Here is a 25,936-nt window from a genome sequence, read left to right as displayed (position 1 = left end):
ATATATATATGTGCCTGGGATATATCGTGGTGAGCCGAGGCTGTGCATTCCCATTGCAACTACCCCCGCCGCCCCGCCGCTCCCTTGAAGGCAGACCGGAATGCCTGAGACGGAGTTGGTCAGTCCTAGTGAATGCTGTTGTATGGCCATCATGGCCCCAAGCTGGGTTGTTGATGTTTGCTTGAACAGAATCTGGTTTAGGCAAGTAGCCGCCCAACCCCGCCCCCCTCACCATCCTCAACAAAAGTATGCAGCAGATCAGCATGTGATATAAGATATTGCAATGCTGATGGGGAAAACAATTCACGTATCGGAAACAAAGAGATATCCATTCAGCTATTTTGCCTGTTTGTGGACAGTCTTGCAACATCGAGATCAGCTAAAACAGATCCGGCCGGAATCTGCCCCTGAACTACAAATATGACTTCTCATGTGCCTGTCCCAGCTTTTTGTCTTGCTGAACCCGTATTGCCCAGGACATTCATCCATCCATTTCTTCGGGCTCCGCTCGCTGAAGAAGAAACAGGCCACCTGCGGCATTACCCCCCCCCCCCTAGTCTATAATCAACCGAGAGCCGTCGTATTTCTCGTCAGTGCTCCTCTTGGATCGAGGAACCCTCGCTCGCTATGCCAAACCAGACGTAGCACATCGACAATGCCGTTCATGCCATCAAGCCATACCAACCCCCTTCACTCCATGCGCTGCCTCCTCGCAAGAACCAGGAAAGGTCCAAGAAGGCCCTCCAAAAACTTCGCTAATCTATGCAACGCCCAACTCGCCCATCAGTCGGCCCAGCGCGTCCTGACTCAGGATCTTCTCTGAATCATCCGTGTCCGTGTCTGTGTCCGACGTCGGGTCCCAGCCCTTAATTCCAAGTAGCTTGCGTTTCTACCGCATGATCTCCTGATAGATGAGTTGCTTGAGTTGTTCCTTGCTTAGATTATCCTTATGCTTATCGAAGTCGAAGAACTCCTCCGGAATCGGCGGCGCCGTCGGCTCATCCTCGGGGTCGTGGTACGGCTCCAGGTACGGGTGCTTGAGGGCTTCCTCAACGGTGATGCGCTTAACGGGGTTGAAGGCAAGCAGCTTCTCAAGAAGGTCGAGAGCCAGGTCTGACGTCTTGGGGACAGGGTCCGGAACGGCACCTTCTTCTTGAAGGGGAGCGATCGGATGTATTCGCGAGCACGACGAGACTTGATCCCATAGTAGTCTTCCATCGTCGGTGTGCCCAGGACATCGAGAATCAGGGTAAGCTGGTGGTGGTCTATACAAGTGTCAGCAAATCGAGTTCTCTGTTGGCCACGAGGAAGGTCAACCTACAATCCTTGCCGGGGAAAAGAGGCTTCCCGCTGAGCATCTCGGCCAGAATGCAGCCAACAGACCACACATCAATGGCCTTGGTGTACTCCTTGAACGTCAACATGATTTCCGGAGCACGGTACCATCGGGTGGCAACGTATTCGGTCATGAAACCGGAGTTGTCCTCCTGAGAAGCAGCGGAACGAGCCAGTCCGAAGTCGCAAACCTTCAGGTCACAGTTGGCGTTCAGTAACAGGTTGCTAGGCTTCAGGTCACGGTGCAATACGTTGGCCGAGTGCATGGCCTTGAGGGCGCGCAACGTCTGGTAGATGAAGTACTGGCAATGGTCATCAGAGAGGTCCTGCGTACGGATCACTCTGTGCATGTCTGTCTCCATCAACTCCTGCAAGGCATCAAGGTTAGCGAATGCAAGGACACGGGAAAGCGAATGCATTGTAACGCACTTGGATCAGATAGACCTCGTTGAAGGACTCGTAGTTCCGAGGTTTCTGAATGTCGAGGATGGAGATGATGTTCTCGTGATTAAAGTAGCGCAGCAGCTTCATCTCTCGGAGTGTTCGCAGACAGAACATGGAGTGGTCGAACGGGGTAATCTTCTTGATGGCGACCTTCTGGCCCGAGGGCTTGTGTATGGCAGAACTGCATAAATCCGCGTTAGCATTCCGTCGCAGCGCCTGCCAAGACCATCTCAACGTACCAGACGACACCGTAAGCACCCTCACCGACGACATCCTGAATATCGTATTGCTCACTAACGTTGAACGATATCTTGCGGGAGCCCGCGGCATTGGGAGGGTTTGCCCGCGACATGTTGGTTATTCTGTCCGAGCAGATAGAAGGTTCAAGGAAATATGGTTCGTTATGAGAGGTATAGGCGACACAATGACACTTTTTGCGGTCCGACGCTAGACCCTAGTCTCAGGTTATACGACGAGACCGAGGTTTTTTGTCAGTTTCGTGTGAAAGAGCTCAGCCCCAGAATCGACCAAGCTCGAGTCTCGTGACAGTAGTATATCGACTTGAACCGGACAATTACTCGGAAATGCTCGATCAAAAGGCAAGAAATTGCGCCCAGTAGTACCGACCTGTTCTGCGGAAGAAATGGTACGGTATGAAAAATGGCTCTCTGGCAGGTCGCTCGAATATGGATGGAAAAAGGATCAGCAATAATCGGCCGATTGTTTCGAGTCTCTTTGTAGCGGTCGTTGCTCTCAGTCTAGTGCTGTGAGTTGATTGTTGGTTGGTTGGTTGGGGCGGGATTGTCTGAATCGAGATAGAAAGTCGGCTTGTCAGTCTTTAGTTCTCAGGTAAGGCGAAACAACCAAGAGGAACGAGGACAATAAAGAGAAGAAGAAGAAAAAAAAAGGCAGAAGGGGAAGATGATCCACGGGTTCGTTTAGTCACGGGTCGGGCCAGGCAAATCAGGAGCAATTACTCGCGCTTCGCTTGAGAGGTTCCATGTAACATCAGCAACGAAGAGGCAGTAGTCGAGCGTCCCGAGTCCTGTCCGTGCCACGGCTTGGTGAGGGCAGGTACGGTACCGGGTTGTGGTTTTGGAATGGGGAACACACACGCAATTGCAACCCGGATCCGCTTTGGTAGTGACGAGGCCCAGGCGTTTAATCTTGTGAGTCGGCCGTGGTCTAGCCACTATGCAATTGGGATGGTGTGGCAAGAGTAAGTATAACGGGTGGAGGGTGACAAGAGTCGCAACAGGCCTGTCGGTCGAGATGGGAGAGAGGGGTGCGGTGCTAGATACCGAGCACGGAGCTCTCTTTGCTGTTTGGTTGGGTGTTGGTGGTGATAATGATGTGTTGTGGCGCGAGAGGGTGTATATGGTTGGGTTGGTCTCGGCAACAGCAGATTGACATGCGACAGCACTTAAGAAAACAACTATGTTTCGTCCCAAGATGGTGCAGTTCCTGCAGATTGGAGTCGAGAGAAAGGAAAGTAAACGGCACAGGGCACGGCAGCTCGCAGTCCTGATACGCAAAGTGGGTGAAGGTCGCAGGAACAGGAGACGGGACCAGCAGCTTTTCTGCGCGGCAGGCAAGCCGTTCCTGTATGATCTTCGTGAGGGGTAAAATAGGGAGAGACAGGAATGGAGGCTTTAGTTCTGCAGTTGCTTTGCAGGTGTAAAGTGTAGGGTATGCAACCTGCACGAACTCGCTCACTGGGCACACACACACACTCTCACCTTTTGGAGGGACACTTGGGAATGTGCCTGACTGGTTGCCCCGCCGTTAGGAGAGCCAAAGCTTTGGATTGTTTGTTGACCAGCAGGAGAGACGAGACGAGGCCTATCCCCTGTGATTGTGTCGAGTTCGTTTCTGCAAGCAGCGGGTTTGGGTGGAAGAGGGGAAGTACGAAGCAATCACCGTCCCCAAAACAGTCTGAACAAACGAAGAGAGGGAGAGGACACAGATAGAGAGCGCCGTCAATAGTCAGGACAGAACGGCAAGTAGTAGGCCAGGCAAGAAGAATTAGGAAGAAAAAGGCTTTGCGACCACAATCTATCAATAAATCAATCGATTAAAGAATAAATGGATTGACGGACGGGCAAGTGAGTGTACATAGGTATGGAGTTGGAGCGCGGGGGCAGGCAGGAGAATATGACTGGAGTCGAGTGAAGTCGCCCAGCAATTGCAGTTGGGTGACAGACAGACAATACCTAACAACACGAAGGTACCTATTTTTCTGACTGCATGTACGCCTGCATACCGGTATTGTATTGGCTTTGATCATTGATCTATCAATGGAGGACGAACGGGCTGAACAACTCGGGTGGATGAGGTGGGTTGAGGTGGTGGATGAGGGGTAGCAGTAGCGGTAGCGAGCAAGCAATAGCAACCCACCTCAGCTTCTGGCTCAGGGCAGACCAAGCCAATCAGGGCCTGTAGCCGCGGAACGGCGGACATGGAGGGGGGGGGGGGCCACGGTAGCCTGTCAGACAGCATTTCGACACACCCACCTGCTTCACAGGAGGCCTTCCAAAGCAAGTACTTTACTTTGATATAACAGTGCATCAAATGTGAGCCTATATCCCTGCTACTACCAGTTGGTAGGTAGCTGGTATATGTTGTTTATTGGATAGGTAGATGGATAGAGTGAGCCATCATATTGGTCGCGTAAGCTGTGCCTGGGGTAGAGGGGTTTTACACCCAGGCAGGCAGTTATACTCGCACTGCATACAAGACAAGACATGCGTGTGTCTATATTGTTTCATGAACAAGGGTTTTATACATACATGCAGCGTGGTAACGAATAAACACCCAGTCCATAGAACGCGGGTCTCATACCCTCCTCGCTACATATCCCCGCTCTGCATACTCGCACAACCACGAGTGTGAACTCCCTCTAATATAACACGCCTCCGTATTGGTATCACCACTATTGTAGTCTAGAAGACTGCCTAGAAGAAGTCTAGTGCCAGCGCCAGACCTCTGAAACCATCTAACATGAGACAAGCTAGAAGTGTCGAGGTCTGTTCGAGATGTCAAGATTAAGGTTAATCGAGTGGGTTTTTCGGGTCGTCCTATGGGCTTTATGAGGTTGATCTGCTGTCATGTTGTTTCTGAATCACAACATCAATCCCAGTTTTGATCAGCACCACCATCGTCGCTCGCAGATGATAACTGAGCAGTGTACGGATTACTCCTGAATGAACTCGTCACATTACAATAGGGGAATTATGTAGCACTGCAGCTGCTCAAGGTTTAGCAACTTAGGCGAGTAAGGTTCCCTCCACGTGGTTCCTATATTTACGGATACTGCACGCTCATAGCCAGGCGCTTGGCGGGAAGCAGAAACCGATGGGGGATAACTCGACCAACTTCACCTCAGGGGCAGTCCCTCGCTTCAGGGATCCCCGAATCGGTGAATCCTGATCTGGGCGGGGGTTGTCGGTCCCCATCCGCCGTGCTTGTCTCGCCGGGCAACCCCTGCTTTGGAGAGCTGATGAGTTGAGCTAGCATTCTTGCGAATCATGTTAGCGTCCTTGTGCTTGATAGTCAGTGGATGAATCGGCACGACCTGGGATGGAATCATTCATGGTGAACAAATATAGATATTTGGGAATACGAATGTTGCAAAGTGCCAGGCAGCGTTAACAGAGTTGTCTGTCCATGGTCCAGAAGGCACTGGACGTTGTTATGTAGGTACATACATAACATATCACACAGTCTTCGTCCAAACAGAGAGCGCCCGTAGCCGCTTTTCCTGGCCCCCTACACACACGACACGCTTGCCGGCCCAATTAGCTCGCAACTTAGGCGCCCTGTCAGCAAGTGGGCGCGTGTTTCACTGTCTTGGATCTTCTTGTTTCGCACATTTTGGCTGAGACTCCAGAAAAGGCCTAAGATCCCTGCCACTTTAACTTCAATATGCGAGGTGCCAAATGCGACGGCCAGAATGCAATGCGAAGGTTCATCAGAAGAAAGCAAACCCGTGACAAGGCCTTTCTGTCTTCTCCCCTCATCCACCTACCGATCAACTGTTAATTCCTACATACCAAGGACTACGGAGTACTGATCACCAATAGCCAACTTATTGGGACAAATCTCGGTCAAAATTCAAAGACCCACCTCCCAGTCCGCCGTTTCTACACGACGCGACCCGTCCCTAGACCCTGGCTGCCTCTACGAACCGGTGTTTCGGACAGATTCAGCCATCTGAGTAGGACAACATCCAGCAACGCTCACAGGTTCACATTTGACGCCTTGCCTTGCTGTTTCTCTTTCGAGCTCATGCATAAGTAAGTACGCATTGTATCGCAGATCACGTTGGCCTGTCCGACTTATGCTTTACGCGGACCTCCTCATCTCGAACCCCTTTTGTCGATAGATGGGTATTGAGGTCGGAGAGGATGGACGACGGCACGCATGGTTGGAGAGTAATATGTCATTCCTTTGTATTGTATCGTTTCGTGTCACTCGACTTTTCTTTTTAGGAATAACTGCTTCACCCGCGACGTCTATACAAGTATGCATCTATGCATCGACCTCGTGCGTGTTTGGGAAGTCCATTACTGCACGACCTGATGGACGTCATCATCGTCAGAACCTGCTTTGCCGCTACAAAATTTGAACCCAAAATGATGCCATATCGCTTAGTTACTCACCTTCTCTCTCATTGTACCCATCCATTGGCCAAAACTCATTCCCTGGTCCGCCCGGTCTTCCACCAGGAGTGTCTGCGCCCATAACTTGAGACTAGGCTCGCCGTCCTCGCGCACAATGTAGAGGTGCGGCACGATGATGCTTCCTACACCCCGGGAGAGATGATCTCGGCTCTTCTGGATCACAGCTCGGACTCGCTCGTTGAAGTCGTTGTCTAGTTCGGGAATTGAGCCCTTGCCCGCTCGAAGCTGTGTCCGGTCGGCAACCCCAAATACGTCTGTGAGCAGCTGGGGAACAGCGTCTCGACCGACCCACAGGAATTGTGTCTGGCCATCGTCAATAAGGTAAAGACCGTAGCTAACGAATCTCTCCGAAGACAGGTTCAGAGGTGGCGGTAGCACAGTCTGGTTGGTCTCTCCACCCGGCACGCCGGCATTGTCCGGCATATCGTGTAGCGAGTAGAGCCGCGGGTAGATGTATTGCATGAGCAGCGGAAGAGGCAGCGTAGAGAGCAAGCAAAGTGCCGCTGAACGCAGATCAGAAGGAATCTGTGCTGATTTCCGAAGTCCGACATTCTTGATTAAACCAAGGAACAATATCGGGAGAGCGCGTAGATTGGCTGGGAATTGGAGACCACCTCCACCCATGCTGCCACCACCAAGCTCCTTCTTAAAAGTCTGAAGCAGCTCGGTGAGCTTGCTTTGCAGGGCATCACGCGCAGCATCCAATCCACTGCTCAGAGCACGTTCGACCGCCTTATGGCTGAAGTAGGTGGTAATGGCGCATTGGTCTGCTGATGCGTAGATATCTGCCAGGTTGGTAGTTGTAGGGATCGCAAGGGTCATGACGCGTATGCGTCGCTCGCCATTGCATGTCGTGTACAGTACACCGGCCTGGAGGCAGACGTAGTTCTTCTGCAGGGTCTCGTCGATGGCAACTTCGACTACGTAGCATTGGTCACGAGGGAAAGCTGGGAAAGCGCAGAGATCGGAGCTTCTGTTAAAGAAGTTGCCGTAGAAAGTGTTCATGCGCAGACCCGTAGTAGCTCTTACTCTCAGAACCGCCTCCAGTCCGATCTCCGAGGATAGATAATCACTAAACTCGGAGGCAAACTTGATGGCATCTTCGGACCGGCCAGCGTTCCAACCAGGGTAAAACCAAGTCTGGCCACCTGTGTACCGGGGAAGATTGCTCAGCGATGCCACATCTTGATAGCTCGAAGAGAACAAGAACATGTCGATCGAGACTTGGTTCTTAGAGCACTCGACGGCAAATGACTTGTAGAAGCTGTTTGCCGTTTGCAACAGACCGCTCTCCTTAGAGGTCCCCAGCATCTTCTTGTCATCCCGCACGTCCAGCTTGCCAACTCCCATGTTGGGAAGCGATGCACTCAGAACCACCATCTTACCACCTAGAGGAGAGATGAGCTTGTGGCCAGCTCTCAAAGCGGAGCCCATGGCTGACCCATTGTTTTGGTTATTCTGGAACATCTCGGGGAGCTTGGCGAGGAAGCTTTCGATACTGGCCCGACTCTCGGTGAGAGGGACGAGTAGATCCTGAGGAACGGGCAAGAACGGCTCGTCCAGGTCACTGACGACCAGCATGCTCGTCTCAGCATTCTCATCGCCATCCTTGGGCACGGAGAAATAGTGTAAGCTCGAGTCGACCGCAATAAACCCAAGGCGAGTGCGACGGTCAGCATTGGGTATCCTGTTGAGACTGTCCAAAATGGTGCGAGCGCTAGTCGCAAGGAGGCCGGAAGATACTGCTGCGTAGCTGACGTCGAAGAGGAAAAGGTAAACCAGGGGCTGAGGCGGGCGAACCATGTATTCCTGAGGCGCAACAAATTCCACAACAGCGTGGTTCAGCTCGGCTCTCTCCCATCTGTTGACACTTTTTTGCGGCCGCATCCCAGTCAAAGGCCTGGGGGACATCATTGGTGAGGTTACACATGTTGCACCTCCACCTATGGCCCTGATCCAAAAAGATAACATAGGGGTTGATGTATGTTCTGCATCTGCGGCAACGGGCAATAACCTGGTCTTGCACGACTGGCACAGGGTCGTCGATATCGTGGAGTGCGGCGTAGGGCTGAATGACGAGGGCGAAAGGAAGCTTCGACTTCTTCAAAAGAGAATGGGTTGTAGGGACCGCATTCAGGGTAGATCGAATGTACTTGGGTGGGCAGTTGGCATCGGGAGATTGAGTGACGCTAGCCTGGCACGCATTCATGTTAGTGTGTCACTCCAACAACGCGAGGAGCAGTGATGCTTACATTGGGTGGTAGAATACAAGGGGAGGCGGCAGATCCAACTCAGACACGTTGAAGGGCTGGTTCAAGAGGTCGGTAGGATAGAGCTGGTTCAAAGCCACGCGAGCCTGTTGCTGAGCTGCCTGGGCCGGTGCAGGCTGTCCTCCCATGTTCATGTTCTGCATACCCGCGGTAATGCCACCCATACCGGGCGTGCCAGGTACGGCAGCACCCTGGTAGTAGGCATCTGGGGCTTGATAACCACCAACTCCCGCCTGGGCGGGAGTCCCAGCAGGAGGGACGCCATACCCAGCGGCAGCAGGACTGGCGCCGTAGGCAGGAGCAGGAGCACCACCATACCCTGCTTGGAAGTCTTGCTGAGCCGGGTAGCCCATGGGGCTTGCGCCGGGGACAGGCTGACCGGGCATCATGCCGCCGGCGACGGGAGCGCCCGCAGCAGCATTGCCTCCGGCACCAAACTCGTAGGCCTGTGTCGCATATCCTCGCTTCTTCTTCTTTCCTGCATCGCCAGGTTGTTGTGTCTGCATGGGAGGCGGCGAACCTGCGGCGGCCATATCGGGGTACTGCTGGTCCTGCGGGGGGAATTGGCCGTAGCCATCGTTGGGGGCAGCCATGGCGACGCAATGGTCAAAGCACCGCTAGAGTTGGGTTCCAGGCAATAAGGTGATTTGGTTGGTTGCGATGCCTGGAAAAGTCAACGAGATGGGAGAGGGTCGCAGAGGTGTCGTCGGTGAGGATGATGGGGAGCTCGGTTCGAAAGTGGGATGGATAGTTTAGTAAGAAATGCAAGGTGGTACCTAACAAAGTAAGTAGGTTAGAGTAGTGACCACCTCCCGCCTTTTCTGGCAGCCTAGCACACAGGTGGCCTTTTCCTGCTTCCACTGCCGCTCGGGTCTTGTGGCTACAATTGCTCTCTGGAGTCCAAAAGAGGCCTAAATTTGGCTAAGCAAGTAATTCACTCGATCGATGAAGAGCTTCACAGCACTTGACGTGATTTGGGATCTAAGGTTCGTTGTCACTGTGTTGCAATGGCATGTTGTACGTACCTATGTATGCCATGTAAGTATGCACGAATCACCAATTTGATGTGCCTTTCTGCATTCAGATACCACCAGGCTACGGCTACTAAGAGGTACGGCTACATACTTTGATCAACCAGGTTGGGTCCGAGTACTCCAGAGTGTGTGCTCCAGCATCGTGTGCTCCGACGCATACTAACTGTACCTACCTACTGGACTAGAAGTAGGTATGCATGTCAAGTCCAAGGCAGCCATCTATCAAATTACCTATCACTGAATGTACGGGGTGCGGGCTGTACGTAAGGTAGAGTTCTATCTGGAGGTGACTCGGGTGAGCTGTCCACATCCTCCTGCACGGGCAACATCCCGACAGCCGATGGCCGCCGACGTCACTTGACACCTCGGTCAGCACTCTCAGCAGCTGGAAAAAACAGCTGCCAGATCTCTAAGCACCCCTGACTTGCCGGACCCATACATTCTTAGCTCCTCCCCTCCATCCCCCACCATCTATTTCTCGCAGATGGACGGACTGTCTGCCATGTGATGGTCGTTATACCGGAGAGATGTCCATACGGATGATGATGCCTTGTTGGGGAGTATCATCTAGGAGCGCCATATTGTGCACATGGTGACTAGAAGCCTGGGGAGCTACATACAGTGACGGGACATGTCTATATAACTGACGACTCCAACGTGGCTCAGTGCATACCTACATGTGCTTTTCTTAGAGGTAGGCGGGAAGTCGGAGGCCGTGAGCCCCTGGAAACATATTGAATGGATACACGCCATGTACAATGGCAGCTGAACAGGAGAAAAGGATGCCACCATCCAGGATCAGTTGAACAGCCCGCCGCTGCTCAGCCCCCCCTAAGGTCTCGAACTCAAACCCAATTGCAGCGAAAGGAGCATTTACCAAAGTCCCAGATGAATATCTGAGCTGGTGTTGGTTGCAGGCCTAATCATCCACCCCGAGAGGTCTGTCTGTCTGTACATGTAGTATTAGGTGTCATTTAACCCCGACGGCTAACTTGCTTCTTGACTTTCTTTGTATTTTCCTCTTTTTTATTTTCCTTTTCTTATTCAGTCACGAACCCCTCGTAAAGTTGAAGCGTCCGTCGTCCCGCGCAGTCGCCAAAGCATCCTAACAGGCTAAAGAATTGATTGACATCGGTTTCCAGTCGCGAGACCTTGTCCGTAACAAAGAACCACTGATAGAACCACCGTCCCAGCACCCACAACGACACGGTCCAAGCAACTGCATTTTGACTGGAACCATGGCTTCAACATTCGGGTAAGCAACCAAAACGCCCGCGTGCGAGTCGTGCATTTCCCCGTCGCAAATACCCTCTACTTAGGAATCGCAATGCGATTGCGCCGCGCAACGATCTCTATGCGCAACATTTTACCTATTGTAGATCCTGCTATCTGCTACAAACTACCAGTGTAGTTACTTGTTTTGGTAATAGCAGCAACAATTGAAACATTTCCTTTGAACTAACAGCTTTGCGCGCACACTTGTACAGCCAGCTCTTCTCCCCTCTTCGTCCTCTTCCTCTTCGTCGGCGGTGCCGTCTTCGTCGGCTACCACATCTGGGCCAGCGTGGGCAAGATCCAGCAGACGGCGACGGACCGCATGGCGCGCAAGAACGTCGTCTTCACCAAGGACGGCATGCGCGTCGGCGTCAAGCACGTCGAGCAGGAGCGCTACGTCGACGCCACCCAGAGCTGGTTCGTCAAGGCCTGGAACATGGCCGCGCCCGCGCCCATCCAGACGGCCTCGTCCTCGTCATCGAAGGCTGCTGCTGCCGCAGCTTCCAAGGCCAAGAGGAGATAATAAGCAGGGAGGACGAAGAAGAAGATGGGGAAAAGCGCATGTAGATAATACTACACGAGACTACGCACTATGGCCTACTACATCAGGATGGATGGGCGTGGGTGGGCGGAAAGGCCAGCCCGGATGATACCAAGGATCAAAACGAAGTCCATACACGGCAACGATCCAACAGAAAGGGGGGCTTGAAGATGTACGGCGGCTGGAAATACGGCAGATGGCACTGTAGATGCGCAGAATGCCCCCAAATGAATGAATATATTGGGACTACCAGTCGCCCAGAGGGAGAAGTTTCTTTTTGTCATATACTCTACCTTCGTAACGTCGTATGAATTCTACGACTTCTGGGCACGAAAAAGTGGTTAGGCAGTTTGGTAGCTTGTCAATGTAGCTGACAGGATCAGGGCTCTATAGAGCTGTCAACAAAGTTCGCATACCCGTCGTGTCCATGTGAGGAATATCCATATCCATGCACATATACGATCTATGTGACTCCCCAAGAAGTATGCACTTTCAGGAGGCCTACGTTCGTATGTATATACAAGAAAGAATGACAATATACAGCTCTGGCTAACTACTTTAAACCCCAGGTGATATATCCTGGCCACGTTCAAGTGGCAACCTCCTACTCCTTAGTAACTCCAGGCCCATCAAATCGGCCAGCGTACGGCAAACGTCTCGGTTTGAGGGAGCTGTTCGACCCGAGGGCTTGGATGAAGCACAAATCTCCCTCGCCATCCACCGAATAATAATAACGATGATCACATGAACATTGTCATGTTGGTAGTTTCGAGGTATCGTTTGAAAACGCCCTATCAAGAATAACAACCCCTTTATCGACATGGCTTCGTAAGATTATCACTGTAGTATTCATTCATATTGCGATCGTTCCCCTCTTCCATCTAGTCGACTAGAATAGCTTTTTCGTTTCTTAACATCGAGATGCGGAAGGGAGAGGACTGCCTTGTTCGGGGAGCTACGCGCAGAATGTAAATGTTAGCACAGATCAAGAACCTCTACAATTTCTAAAGGGAGGAAGGGGGTTTGGTTTTACATACCGTCAGCCAACTTTGAGCAACCCATTGTGTCTCGTGCGACGTCTTAGGACCGGCCGCCTTGGCCAGCAGATCAGCGCGAAGCTGTTCGAACTGTTCCTTGTGCATCGCCTCGCGCTGTTGGAGCGGGTTCATGGTGTAGCCCGGGGTCGGTGCCGTCGTGCGCGCCGAAGTCAACTTCTCGAAGTTGTGGGCGGCGCCGTAGGGGGAGGCCATCAGGCCGTCGCGACGGATCATCATGGAAGGAATGCGGATTTGCAGCTACGTGTATGGTTTGCCACGTTAGTTATTATGATCGTCATAATCATCATCGTTGGGGAACAAAAAGAGCAAAAGGGGTTCGGGGCGGCGCAAACTTACATCAGCCAAAATGTGCGCGTATTTGACGCCGAGGTCGTTACCAATATAACGAAGTCGCCCGACCGTCCAGGCCCTCTGGTTGTCGGTGGTGTAGTCCTGGCCCATGACGCAGCTGAGCGGCCAGGTGAGGAAGTATCCGCCAAGCTCTTGAGGGCGTCCTCATCGCCGCAAGCGAACTGGCCCAGGTTGGCGCGCTGGACGATGTGCGGCTTGTTCAGGTGCCACCCGAGATGGTACGGTACGGAAGCGATGATGTCGGTGATTGTGTCCATGCAGGTGCGCGAGGCGGTGGCGTACTCGGGCGTCGTGCGGAAGTCGATGGGAGCGCAGACCCAGGCGGCGCTGCGGACAATGAGCGAGGCCAGGATCAGCCGCGCCGTCCGCGTCATGTTCCAGACGCTCGCGATGTAGAAGTCCCGGTAGACATCGACGCGCCCGGGGTACACCTCGGCCTTGCTGTAATCGCCGTTGGGCACGTTATCCTCCCAGGCGACCGTCTTCCAGTGCCAATCTCTCCGGCACCTTCCGCATCCAGTTGACCGCCTCTTGATCGACCGTCTGGCACCTCCGGATCATGTTGAGCATGATCTCGACGTTCTCCGGCGACCGCACCATGCTGTTCATCAGTCGCGTGACTTCGGCGCGGAGCTCACCCGTCTTGATCATGATCCGCTGGCACTCACCCGCGGATTGGTCTTTGATGGCATCGGTAAGCCACCATTCGACGCCCATGATGGGCGCTTTTCCAGTTGTAAGTGTGTGGATAATCTAGTGCGCATTGTCAGTGATCCGCGATTTTAAGATGATGGGGAGTATATCCTCAAGTCATAGTGTAAAGGCATACCATCTGTGTGCGGACGGCAACGAACAGCATCAGACCGTTCTTGGTTCTCAGCTGTTTCCGGCCTCTTTGCTTTACCAGCTGAATGGCGCCTTCGATGTGCGACCCCCATGCAAGCATACCAATCTGCTTCGCCGTGATGTTTTCGAAGAGACCGAGCAGTAGCACGGCGGCCAAGGTCGAGTCCGTCTTTTGCTGTTCCGGGTCCCTCAACGCCTGATTCGTCCCCATGAGCGCCTGCGTATATTCGTTTAAAGCCTTGTCGGCAAATCTGTTCCTCGAGGCCAACCGGTTATTGATAAGCGCCATGGAGCAGGCGTTGAAGGCGCGCTGGAGATGGCTTTCGGGGCCTTCGGACTTAATCATGGGCACCAGGAAGTCCATGAACCCTCGGGTGCTTCCATGGCTCGGCATGAGAACGAAGTTGGACACAAAGTGGCACGATGCCTGCGTCTCTACCGGCACGCTCAGAGCGGGAATAATAGCCTGCTCCATCGGCGACTTGACCACTTCCTTTGCCACGGCTGAGTCCAAGACGAAGGAGCCCTCGGAGCCCTCGCCGTCCAGCTTGCCGGCCTTTGCGAGAGCTTTCTTGTTGGCTTTACGGGCCCTCCTTTCGGTGGCCTGTGTTTCATTCCGGAAGACCAGGTCGAACTCATCTTTGTAGCCAGGACATTGTCTCCGCGATTTTGCGCATTGGTTGCATGTCGGCTTTGTCTCGTCACACTTGATCCTCCTCGTGCGGCACATCTGACAGCCCCTCGAGGGCTTCCCGCAGTAAACCATGTTGATTTCGCAATTTGATGTATATCCCAAGTGGTGTTGGTGGTTATGTAAGTATGTGTGTATTCGTATTCTCAGAACTTAACGAATGAGAAAGCCGGCCCTTTTGAGTAATTTTGGGACGCCTAATAGCGATGCCAAACTTTGGCAGGCAACTAGCTGTTTGTGGTTCTATGAATAATAGTGATGAGATGGTGCGTGTAGCGACAAGGCCTGGCTGGCGATCACGTCGGCAATATGTACGAACCTCGGGATTCCACCGAGTATATATGCAGGGGTATGAAACTCAGAAGAAAACATATACGGAGAATACGATGGGCAGCGTCGTCTTGAGCCCGGTTCTCTGTGCTCGTACTCGTAAGTACAGGCGCCGGAGGACCGATAAGGTTGCAACGATGTGATGGACTGAGGGTATGTTGAAGAGGGATGACTAGGGCGTAGAAGGCCCCTTGCAATGGTTACGCACTGATGAGGGTTGAATAGGATGACACTCTGCACGTCCGCTTTTCGAACAGCTGCCGGCTCGGCGGATGGAGTCACGTAGCATAGGTTGAAGCAATACCTGTAGGCCTTGCAGTAGTAGTAAGCCGACGCAGGTTAGGCTTGGTGGGATTGGTAGGGTGAACAGCGGTGACCCTCGTTGGAAGCGGGCAATTGTGGCGTTACCGGTACCCAATGGGGGAGAGTGCAGAAACAAGAGCCGAAGCAGACGCATAGGAAATGGGCAGGTATTCAGTTTGAGAAGCGTTTCTCTGCACGCAGAACGCCAGTAAGGCAAAGCCGCATTTCCAGGATGACAAGATGGAACCCCCCCTCCCCCACCCCCGCCAAGGCTGTCTTTTGATTCGGGAGGCGCCCGCGCCACCGGATCGGGAACTCTGGACTGCACGATCACCGTCTAGAGGAGATAAAAGGGTGGAGAGTGACTGAGTTGCATATTGTTGCTCGGCGGGGTCTAGTGATGATTTGCCCTAGCCGAAACATAGGCTGCCCATCAGCCCAGTTCCTGAAAGGTAAGAAGAAAGCACTGACAGATGGACTCGGCCCTCGAAGAGTGGAAGGACTAGGTTAGTAGAGTTTCGGAAGACACCGGCGTCCTCCCAGTAGTCCTGCCAGTTTTCTGCCAGTTCAAGTCGGCGCCGGGGCTGGCAACGCACAGGTACATTTCCAATAGTATGATGGGTCGGCATGGTCCCCAATTTTGTTGGACTTTCTACTACATATGTACATACTATCTATTGGTCGAGGAAAGAAATATCTTTCAAAATACTCAATACTACATACATGGTTCTGCCCGTAAACATCCGTCTCCCAGCAGCCCGTCTCCATCCATTCACACACAAGGAAACGCCCAAGGCTAGGTTAGCAGTGGGGCTCTTCAAGTGGACCCGATCAAGCCAAACCAAACGGAACCTAGCGTGAGCTCCATGAACTGTCAGGACTCAGTAGCAGGGAAAGAGAGGAGAGAAAGTCTGTGATCAGGAACGCTTTGATGATGTGTGTGTGTTAGGTGTGTGCATTGGTGTCAGGGGTAGTCCACCTGTAGTCGACTGCCAAGCTGCTTTTGGTGTGCATTGGTGTCAGGGGTAGTCCACCTGTAGTCGACTGCCAAGCTGCTTTGGTATGACGGCGAGCGGGGCGAAAGGGGCTGGACCATCGACTGCCGAATCAATGGCACAGGAGCAAGAGGATCGCATCCCCGGCATGCCCAGTCTTTTCTGCCGCCATATCGCGATTCGTACGAGTGCTTTTTGGTCCTTGGTGGGATGGCATGAGGGTAGGGTTACATCGGTCGCTGCCGTCAGTTTGACAAGTCCTCGCAGCATGACCAATGAACAACCGCCAGATCCCGCCGGCAGCGCCGAACTATTGATACCATAACGTGCGCCCTTTTTATATATCGAACATGGCCTCAACATTATTCGACGATTCAAAGTTTAGTGAAGCGGGAGATACCGTGAGATCCATCGACGACCCTGATTAAAGTGTAGCCGTAAATACTACGTACAATATGGTGTGCCACTAACCCTGTTTCCCTGCGTTCATGGCGATATCTTGCCTTCGATCTTGTCGTACACAGTCGCACAAATCTCAAAGAGTGCTGCGTCCCCCCACGTCGCACCCGAAGCCAATTCGAACGGTTGGCCGCGCAAGGAGAACGGCATGCGCCACCGCGATAGTCGACACCTACTACATAGGTCCCTCTTTGTCTCATGGGTAGCCTGGGCAGTGCGATTCGTCTAGGCTGCTGCCCTTTCATCTCGGGGACCAGTACCAATTTCCACCTACCTTGGAGGTCTGTGTCTCTGTTGACATGCACCAGCGACTCAGGCCTGCCCTGATAGCATTCGACCGACGAGTAAGCATCAACGGAGAGCTTGGTTTCTGGCTTGCTCCATATCGTGACAAATATCCTTCGGGGACGATGATGACGCTGCTGCTGCTGCTACTATTTTTTGACGTTCGTTACCAGGATTCCACGAGCCGAGGCTGTAAACGAAACCGGGGTAGGGCGAACTGCCATATGTAGTAATCTTTGAGAGCTTGGCTACATACCTATGTACTTGTTGGTGACGAAGAGATAGCAGGCAGACCCCCTCTCTTCAATGACATATTCGCTTGGAAGAGAGAGAGTGTAGTGTGTAGCCCACAAATTGTTTAAATCGACTTCAAGGTTCTTCTTTTTCCAGGTTGATCTGCTATGAGATCCCGCACCAGCACGCCTGGAAGTCAAACTCTCAACGGGGAAACAGGGAAGGGCAACTCGTCGCGGTTGTGACTAATGTGCTGCTAGTGAGAAAGTAAGGTTTTTGGGGTCCTCATCGGATGGCTTGTAGTGGGCAAGGCGTCTGGCAGATGAGGCCTTGCAGACGAGGTTAACGAAGCAATTACTCGTATCGTACTGCATGTGCACCACACCACAGGGCAATTGCTATGCCGTAAATAATAGAGTCTAGAAACTCCCTGAACTATTATTACAAATACCGGGAGTTTACCATGCTTTTATTGTTGTTGTATCTCGCGATGACACAGATCTTGGAACCGGACATGCAAGATTCGCGAGATCGATGCCAATCTCAACCACCGTATGTTTTTGGCAACTGTACCGACCTCGTGTGTTATCTGGTTGGCGTCTCACGTGAGTTACAAGTGTTGAAACCCACGACCACTCGTCATCTCCTTCTTCATGCATGCGCTGCACTGCTGCAAACGACCACGAGATAACACACGCAAGCAAACAGTTCCGCAAACCCAAGCTGTTTCTGGAGCGTCCATGGAAGCCGGGATGATCCTGTCGAGGCGACAAACGTGAATGCGACAGTCGCAACCTTAATCCCGTTCTGGTCAAAGCGCCGAGGTTACCCAGCCTCGAGGAGATCAGTTTCAGGTCCCTCACCGGCCGCTACTGATTAGCACCGTATCACTATTCTTAGTCGAACGTGCAGTTCGTGACCAAGAGCAGATTACTTCTCGGCTTCTGATGCCCAACATCAAATACCGGCCGGAGAGCCCCAAGAATGGCCTTCTTCAGGGTGCGCAGCCCAATGATCGACCTCTTAATTGCGGGTGTATCGGCCCTGTCGAGTTGATGCCGAGTTTTGGCCAGCTTCGAAAGGCATGCACCGAAAGGATCATCACCCCCTGCTTGCATGCGCCTCGTCATTCCGCAGTCGATCCGGAAATGCAGCAACTGCTGCGGCCCTGCCCTTTACAGTACAGGAGGATATGCACGTGCAGAAAAAGAAATGTGAGCCGCCGGAAAGCATCTGCATCCTGCTCCCTGATGGTACGACACACAGACACAGGTGGATTGCAGCTTCAATGAAGGATCTGGAGCTAGGGCTACCACGTCCGCCAAGTCCCCGAGTGGGCAATACCTGCATGTGTGCCTGTTTACAAGTGCGACATTGCATCGTCACTATGCGCCTAGCTGTACCGAGTCTCCCGGCCAGCGAAGGTCTGCTGCTGTCCGCTGTCCGCTGCAAGGCAGTGAGTGGTGGATCTGGGGTGACTGAGGGATGCCTCCTTTATCCACTGATTCCACTCTCCGTCAGAGTGTGAGGCTGAGTACTCCGTAAACAAGAGCAAATAAACAAGTCATGGCGCGATGTAACCAGAAACCAAACTACATGGATGGAGGGAAACACCAAGTAACCTGGCAAACCTACCGAGTAGTAAAAAAGTTCGAGCCAGCCCCAAGTTAGACTTTGGTTCCTGGCCTCAAACCCATACCCGAGCGCGCCATCCGTGATGATACTGTAGCATCTGATCGTTCCCCCCAAACCTAAGATCTCCAAGATGAAGCGTAGACAGGATGATCGGGAGAGAGCAAGATGGCGACGAACAAGGGGACAGAATCTGTACGAAATACCCATTGGCTGGCTGACGGACTGATTGAAGGTGGGTCAGAGAGAAGGAGAGGGAAGAGAAGAAACGAGCAAAGAAGAAAGGAAAGGCCGACAAGAGTGTGGGAATCCATGGCCACTTGCCAGATCTGGCCCTTGGTACTGGGCAATCAAGGAACCTCCTTTCTCCTTTTTCTGTGTGCACTAATTCAAACAGGAGGGTTGTAAGGGGCGACGAGTCAACCGAGGTGATCAGCTTTGCTTTTTGGCCTTCTTTTCGCCTTCAACCAGATTTGATAGAAGAGCACTCTAAGTCACACATGGGAATGAAACGTTCGCCAGGAATGGCACTGAGGACAGGAGGTTACACATAAATAAAGGTCAGAGTGAGCCATATTATGGATAGATACGAGTCGTAGACACATCGTGAGCACCGAGAACTTCATATTCTCGATTGTAAAAATGATCCAATAAAGCCAACATCCACAGGATCGTACATCCCTATTCTTTAATATAGATCTTGTATCTTGTAGGGTATCTCGCAGTAATCCGTACAAGCCGAGGCCCCTCGGCGGCTTGCTTCCTTTTCCTCATAAACCACCCACACACCCTCCTCAAGTCGCCCCCTTTACCTTGATTTTCTCTATCATATCCCCGCCTATCCTGGCAATTTCCGCCAGAATCGAGACCCTATCGACCTCCAGGGTATCCCCGTTTCCTGTGGGCTTGAAAGAGGCAGGCATCTCGACCTTGCGCGTCCTCTGGTCCAGCTCGGGGTTCCACAGGGCGGTGATGATATGGTCATCCTGTCCACCGTGGAAGAAGACCAAGGCCGTCGAGTATTGCGCCTGCAGCTGTTGCAGCAGTACCTTGACAGGAGGCTCTGCTAGTGGCAATACTGCCGTCGAGTGGCTCCGCTCACCCAGGTTCTTGAAGTGTGATTGTTTCGAGGCCCCGTGCTCGCGTGTAATGGTCTTGAGGGCCTTCGGGCTGAGCGTGATCACAACGTCGTAATGCTTTAGCGATGGCTGGAGGAGCAGTTTCAGATCGCCATTGGCGCGCACGAGCTCGCAGACTGATCTGGCAAGCTTGACCATTTGATTGGCGACAACACGAGACGGTCCGTCACGTGTATACGTAGTACCGCTAGTATCGTGAGATTCGGCAACGAAGAGAACAGTTCGGTTGAAGCGAGGGTCGAGCTTGCGGCACTCTTTGAACCGTGCAAAGATAGCGGAACGTTCCTCAGCCGTCATAGAATCTGAGTGGTCAACGACCAATGGTTCTTCGGGCCAGTCCCACCGTGAAATGAGATGCATCGTTCGCAGAAACCCAGTGAAAGCACTTGTAGGGGTTCTCCAGGGGAAAGGTTTGAGAAATGCTTGAAGCACCAGCAACTCAATGAGCTCCCTCGTTCAGATGCGAAGCGAGCTTGTGGTAGGCAAACCACTGCTTAGTGAACCGGATCGCAGGAGATAAAGGTGGTAACCGTGTACACCAGGATGAGACAGTCTGGGTATGCAGCGGCAGGCTCGTGTATAGTCGTCTGATGATGGCGAGAGAGCTGGCTGCCTCGGCCTGGACGTGGCGATCCAGTTGCTGGTTGCGACTCTGCATCTCAAGATCCCTTTCTTCCGCATCGCTGCGCACTCGGAGGCGGAAGGCAAACCCGTCCTCATACACAACATCGAGGAAAGCAAGATTATGGGTATCTTGTGCTGCTTGGTCCAGTCCCAAATGTGTCTTGATTTCTTCTTTGGATTCTTCGAGTGACGACCCAATCTTTAGTAGGAAGGCAATCTTGAGTCTCTGGTTGGCAGCCAGGTTGTCCGTCCATTTTCCAGATGCCTCAAAAGAGATGACTACCTCCATGGGCTGAATAGGCTTGTCTGTAGTAGGGAGCCTTAAAGAGGCATACCTCAGCTCCGGACCTATGCCGGCAATCTGATTGATGTGAAGCGGCAAATCTTGCAGTTCGCGAAGATCATGCTCCAATGTTCGGAAAGACTCTTTTGCCGCTTCGAAATACTGTGTGTCTGAAGGCGAAATGCTTGCTTCGGCTCCATATAATGAGACACTCTGATCACCCAGACCAAAATGTAACTGAGTAATATATCGAATGATTTGCTTGGGGATGCTGGCAGATGACTCCTTAGCCCATTCGATGCATTCACGGATGCTGCCATCTTGGAAACGGCGGAGCTCCGATTTCTCGCCCCAGAACTCCTGGTACTTAGTAGCCTCCTTTTTTTGTTCGGCCTCTGGCCCAAGGTCCATTCGTCTAAAAGCGCTTGTTGGGTCGTAGATGACGCCAACCGCTACATTTCCTGACTGAGCCACTGTGGGAACTGCAGATACGGCCCAGCTGTCCACGTTGGGCATGTAGATGCTGATCAAGGACGCCCTTTCGCCCAAGGCCTTCTTCAAAACCTGATATAATTTCTCACTGAAATTCCAAGTGCGTCCGCGACAGTCTTGGGACTGGAATGTCTGGGTAGCTGATGGTAAGTTCACATTAGCCTGTAAATCATATATCTGTGCCTTGTCGTGGACTTTGATGATGAACAATGGGTCGAATTGGTCCAGAGAATTGTCTTTCAACCCAGCAAGAGACCATTTAGCGAACTGCTGCAACAGATTTGCCGACCACGGTAACATTTTCCAGAGAAGGTTCAGGTTCCTCATCGCATCGTACAGTACCGGTCCATCCTGCCGCATCGCATCTGCATCGGATGGGTGCGTGCCAAAGACTGCCGGTTTCTTCTGGAAATTGGTGTTGGCAAGGTATTGAATGACGGCCTTGATCATCTGTGAGCTTCCCAAAGATTTAGCTAGAAGCGGTTCTCCCTTGCGGCCTCCGCCGGATAAGAGCAGGGCAATGAGCACCGAAAATTCGAACGATCCAAAGCCGCCTTGGGATATATCAGAGCCGAAGCCTCGCTGCTGCAACCAGACCCTACCTAAGATGCAGGCGTCCTTGAACCCCGGGCAAGTCTTGCCAGTGCTGGTCAATAACCGTAGATACGATTGATACAGGCCCTCCGCTTTTAGTGTTGCATTGTAGAAAGGGGTAGGTGCCAGTGCCTCCTTCGAGTCATTGCCGTTTCGGCGCACTGAGTTGCTTGTTGGCCACAGCTTCGAGGCCGGGAATAGGTTTTCGGGTGCACACGGTATAATGCGAATTGCGTACTTTCGGCTGGCTTTCGTTGGCTGGGCCACCAGGACTGGTAGTAACTCGTTCCCATGGAGGAACTGAAAGTTGAGTTCCATAGACTCCTTGAATTGCTTCTTGAGGCCGGCACATATCCATGCGAGGTAGAAAGATCGCTTATAAAAGTACCGGAGATCTCGGAAATCCTTGTCTTGGAAGAGATCTGCAGGCATGACAATAATCATATCGATGGCGTGGGCAGCCTGGATTCTGATCATGGTTCTGGTGACATAGCTTCCCACAACGTTGACCTGGGCCGGCTTTGCGAATGCGAGTTTGTAAGGAGAGTCTTTAGCTGGTCGTGGATTGGGGTACGGAACCCGTATACCGGACGCCTTTTCGAACTTCGCGGTGGCATCAGAGATCTGATGGGAGTGTTAGTAGGTGAAAATGCCTATGTGAAGGGCTCATGAAACGTACAAGAGCAGGTTCCTGGGTCTCCAGGGCTTCAATTGTATTCTTGAATTGGCGGAGGATGTCATCGACACCTTCAAATGGCTTTGCATAATCCTGCTGGACATCAAGGAGCAACTCCTCGGTCGCATCTGCAAAAGCACTGGCTGCAGGTGTGCTGGAAGTCCCAACTGGCACAAAAGGCCCATTGCCGAGCTTGCGCCGTTTTGCTGAACTGTTCTCCATGATGGTGCTTTGCTGAAGATTGCTTCTTCACCGGCAGCAATATCGTTAGCTCTTTTCGGCGCGCATCTACCTGCGAGATCGTCTTTGCTTGCCTGAACTTTTTTTGAGTACGGCGATCTTATCGCTTATCGATAAAAAGGCTGTCCTGGTTTGTCCCAATGAGTTTATTTGTGTGGCTTAGCTTAGAATATCACCCCGCCTATGTGGCTATCGCGCAACAGCTTTGGCGAGCTGCAAAGTGAGGGTTGAGAGTTGGAGATGGACTCACGGTTAAACGGTCATCCGCTAAAAGTCGTTCAAGCAAGGGAGCTGGTAATGCCCATTCAACCATCGAATCCAGGTTCTGTTTCCGAGAGCCCAAAAACCAAAGCTTGCGAATGTCGCTGGCTCTCGATCACCTTGTGCCAATAGATTAGACCATAATGGCGATGCCATCTTGCGTCCAGCATCAGCGATCCAATGCTTCCCACCCACTTTCCGTCGGCAAGAAAAGGTACGCGGGGATAGTTTCGGAATTAGCCTCGGAAAGCTTCCATCAGCTCTGGACAAGGGCCAAGGTCGGGTAGCTGAGGGTCATCCTTTACCCTACCATTCCCAATGCCGAGCAGGCTTTCCGGGTCCCCATTCCAAGCGGATAGCTTCGCGCGTTGATGCTCCCGAGCGCGGAGTGCATTTGCAGGCGACATGGGGTCCCGACTTTTGGAAGGCTCAATATTTACACGCTGCTGGTGTTGCAATCCAATGAATGTTTCGGTCGCAGCTTTTTCCCCGGAATCTCTTCTATTTGTGCGCCAATTGTGCGAAACCCTTTTCGTGATTGAAAGGAATTCTGCAACATCTCGGTTTATGTATCATTGCTCCAATCGCTGTTCAAGCTATCGGTATATGATATACCACCAGTAGTGCGACGTCACTCGCCTTGCCATTTCCTCAACACCCACTTACCCGCCGCACATAGCCGTAGTGAGCCGCCAAAATGCCCTCAGCAGCTCTGCGTATGAGGACGCTGCGAGCGTATTCAAGTACGGCTCTAACGTATGTAATCTGATGGTCATTTGAGGTCTGAGTCTCAATTGACACGCCAATTCTGTCGCAGCATGCTCTCGTCCTCGCCAAAGCCTTCTCGGCCTCAGCCCGCCGAGCCGAGATCAACAAGGTCTACCCGTCCGCCACCGAGGCCCTGAAGGACATGAAGCCCAACACGACGCTGCTGTGTGGCGGGTTCGGCCTGTGCGGCGTGCCCGACACGCTGATCAACGAGGTCCTCGCGAAGCCCGAGATCACCGGCCTGACGGCCGTCTCCAACAACGCCGGCACCGACGCCTCCGGCCTCGGCCAGCTGCTCAAGTCGAAGCAGATTAAGAAGATGGTGGCCAGCTACATCGGCGAGAACAAGACCTTCGAGTCCATGTACCTGACGGGCCAGGTCGAGCTCGAGCTCACCCCGCAGGGCACGCTGGCCGAGCGCTGCGCCGCCGGCGGCAAGGGCATCCCGGCCTTCTACACGCCCGCCGCCTTCGGCACCGTCGTGCAGACGGGCGACCTGCCCCTCAAGAACAAGCCCGACGGCACGCCGGATCAGTACTCGTACCCCAAGGACGTGAAAGTATTCAACGGCAAGTCGTACCTGCTGGAGGAGAGCATCGCCGGCGACTACGCCTTCGTCAAGGCCTACAAGGCCGACAAGCTCGGCAACGTGCAGTTCCGCCTCGCCGCCAACAACTTCAACGGCGCCATGGGCCGCAACGCCAAGATGACCATCGTCGAGGCCGAGCACATCGTCGAGCCCGGCGAGATCCCGCCTGAGGCCGTAAACCTGCCCGGCATCTACGTTAAGCGCGTCATCCAGAGCACGACGGAGAAGAACATCGAGAAGTACACCTGGGCCAAGGACGAGAGCGACCCGGACGCTAAGAAGGCGCTGGGCTCCGGCGACACGGCGGCCAAGCGCGAGCGCATCGTGCGCCGCGCCGCCAAGGAGTTCCAGAACGGCATGTACGCCAACCTGGGCATCGGCATGCCCATGCTGGCGCCCAGCTTCGTCGGGCCCGAGGTCGAGGTCCAGCTGCAGTCGGAAAACGGCATCCTCGGTTTGGGCCCGTACCCGCAGAAGGGCAAGGAGGACGCCGACCTCATCAACGCCGGCAAGGAGACGGTGACGCTGAAGCCCGGCGCCGCCGTCTTTGGCTCGGAGGAGAGCTTCGGCATGATCCGCAGCGGTCGCATCAACCTCACCATCCTCGGCGCCATGCAGGTCAGTGGCACCGGCGACCTCGCCAACTGGATGTTGCCCGGCAAGGTCAAGGGCTTCGGCGGCGCCATGGACCTCGTCTCCAACCCCAGCGCCACCAAGGTTGTTGTCACCATGGAGCACACGGACAAGAAGGGTACGCCCAAGATCGTCAAGCAGTGCGCCTTCCCTCTGACTGGCCGTGCTTGCGTATCGCGTATTATCACTGAGCTTGTAAGTTTTTTCTGGCCCTCTACTCCATACACCGCAGTGGCATCCCAAATGGACCACAACATCAGATTTCTGTTCAGACCGGCTAACCTTTTGACAGGGTGTGTTTGATGTTGACTTCGCTCACGGCCTGACCCTCATTGAGATTGCGGACGGCGTGACGGTGGATGAGATTAAGGCCAAGACGGAAGCACCCTTCACTGTTGCTGATGACCTGAAGCCTATGCTGTAAAAGTAAACATGGCAGGACAGTATTCGATGTGTTGGACATTTGGTTGTATATAGTAAGATCCCCAAGCAAAGAGAGAACGGGTATGGGTCTGATGAGGTAAGATGAGCAATGCCGAGATATGCATACTTTAGCAGGATGTGGGAGCGAGAGTGAGGTTGATTACCAATGTAGCGTTTGATGTTTACAGAGATATCAAGATCATTCATGCCATTTAATGTGTCCAAAAGCCATCAGTCGGGTCACTGCAAGTATTGATACTTCAACGTAGTCCATGTGTCTGTCTCCTTTCCACTGAATGTTGCTACATCAGTGAACTAATTCTTGCAGCAATCCAATAATCTCATGTATGTATTAGACTCGACCTAGGTCTTGTCGATCTGTTCATTGCTCGCTATCAAGCCTTGTGGTATCATATCGTCGCTCATTACAAAATGCTTTGATCTCGGTC

At 52.9% G+C, this 25,936-nt stretch overlaps 7 protein-coding genes across 7 annotated transcripts; 2 read left to right on the top strand and 5 right to left on the bottom strand.

The window, feature by feature from the left end:
* Positions 1 to 889: 889 nt before the first annotated feature.
* On the bottom strand, positions 890 to 2,131 carry PG994_005859 (Mitogen-activated protein kinase; the record flags this gene model as incomplete). Its single annotated transcript, XM_066857268.1, has 5 exons — positions 890 to 1,087; positions 1,147 to 1,265; positions 1,322 to 1,703; positions 1,765 to 1,960; positions 2,019 to 2,131. The coding sequence occupies 5 exons, from the start codon at positions 2,129 to 2,131 to the stop codon at positions 890 to 892; spliced, it is 1,008 nt and encodes a 335-aa protein (XP_066716537.1).
* Positions 2,132 to 6,428: 4,297 nt separating this feature from the next.
* On the bottom strand, positions 6,429 to 9,324 carry PG994_005858 (uncharacterized protein; the record flags this gene model as incomplete). Its single annotated transcript, XM_066857267.1, has 3 exons — positions 6,429 to 8,322; positions 8,399 to 8,650; positions 8,714 to 9,324. 3 exons carry the CDS (start codon positions 9,322 to 9,324, stop codon positions 6,429 to 6,431), a joined length of 2,757 nt encoding a protein of 918 aa, XP_066716536.1.
* A 1,679-nt stretch (positions 9,325 to 11,003) lies between these two features.
* PG994_005857 (uncharacterized protein) lies at positions 11,004 to 11,563 on the top strand (the record flags this gene model as incomplete). The annotated part of the gene is made up of 2 exons (XM_066857266.1): positions 11,004 to 11,020; positions 11,257 to 11,563. The coding sequence occupies 2 exons, from the start codon at positions 11,004 to 11,006 to the stop codon at positions 11,561 to 11,563; spliced, it is 324 nt and encodes a 107-aa protein (XP_066716535.1).
* A 928-nt stretch (positions 11,564 to 12,491) lies between these two features.
* Positions 12,492 to 14,602, bottom strand: PG994_005856 (uncharacterized protein; the record flags this gene model as incomplete). The annotated part of the gene is made up of 6 exons (XM_066857265.1): positions 12,492 to 12,536; positions 12,619 to 12,876; positions 12,976 to 13,087; positions 13,153 to 13,472; positions 13,498 to 13,743; positions 13,820 to 14,602. The coding sequence occupies 6 exons, from the start codon at positions 14,600 to 14,602 to the stop codon at positions 12,492 to 12,494; spliced, it is 1,764 nt and encodes a 587-aa protein (XP_066716534.1).
* A 4,957-nt stretch (positions 14,603 to 19,559) lies between these two features.
* Positions 19,560 to 20,264, bottom strand: PG994_005855 (uncharacterized protein; the record flags this gene model as incomplete). Its single annotated transcript, XM_066857264.1, has 1 exon — positions 19,560 to 20,264. One exon carries the CDS (start codon positions 20,262 to 20,264, stop codon positions 19,560 to 19,562), a length of 705 nt encoding a protein of 234 aa, XP_066716533.1.
* Positions 20,265 to 20,343: 79 nt separating this feature from the next.
* Positions 20,344 to 22,795, bottom strand: PG994_005854 (U3 small nucleolar RNA-associated protein 25; the record flags this gene model as incomplete). Its single annotated transcript, XM_066857263.1, has 2 exons — positions 20,344 to 22,521; positions 22,577 to 22,795. The coding sequence occupies 2 exons, from the start codon at positions 22,793 to 22,795 to the stop codon at positions 20,344 to 20,346; spliced, it is 2,397 nt and encodes a 798-aa protein (XP_066716532.1).
* A 976-nt stretch (positions 22,796 to 23,771) lies between these two features.
* On the top strand, positions 23,772 to 25,488 carry PG994_005853 (coenzyme A transferase; the record flags this gene model as incomplete). Its single annotated transcript, XM_066857262.1, has 3 exons — positions 23,772 to 23,834; positions 23,892 to 25,259; positions 25,357 to 25,488. 3 exons carry the CDS (start codon positions 23,772 to 23,774, stop codon positions 25,486 to 25,488), a joined length of 1,563 nt encoding a protein of 520 aa, XP_066716531.1.
* Positions 25,489 to 25,936: the final 448 nt, after the last annotated feature.

The sequence above is a fragment of the Apiospora phragmitis genome, assembly GCF_038363925.1.
Source record: "Apiospora phragmitis strain CBS 135458 chromosome Unknown utg000006l:1.0-5683423.0:1.0-5690449.0, whole genome shotgun sequence".
In the NCBI taxonomy this organism is placed as follows: domain Eukaryota; kingdom Fungi; phylum Ascomycota; class Sordariomycetes; order Amphisphaeriales; family Apiosporaceae; genus Apiospora; species Apiospora phragmitis.
This window is presented reverse-complemented; position numbering and strand designations above follow the sequence as displayed.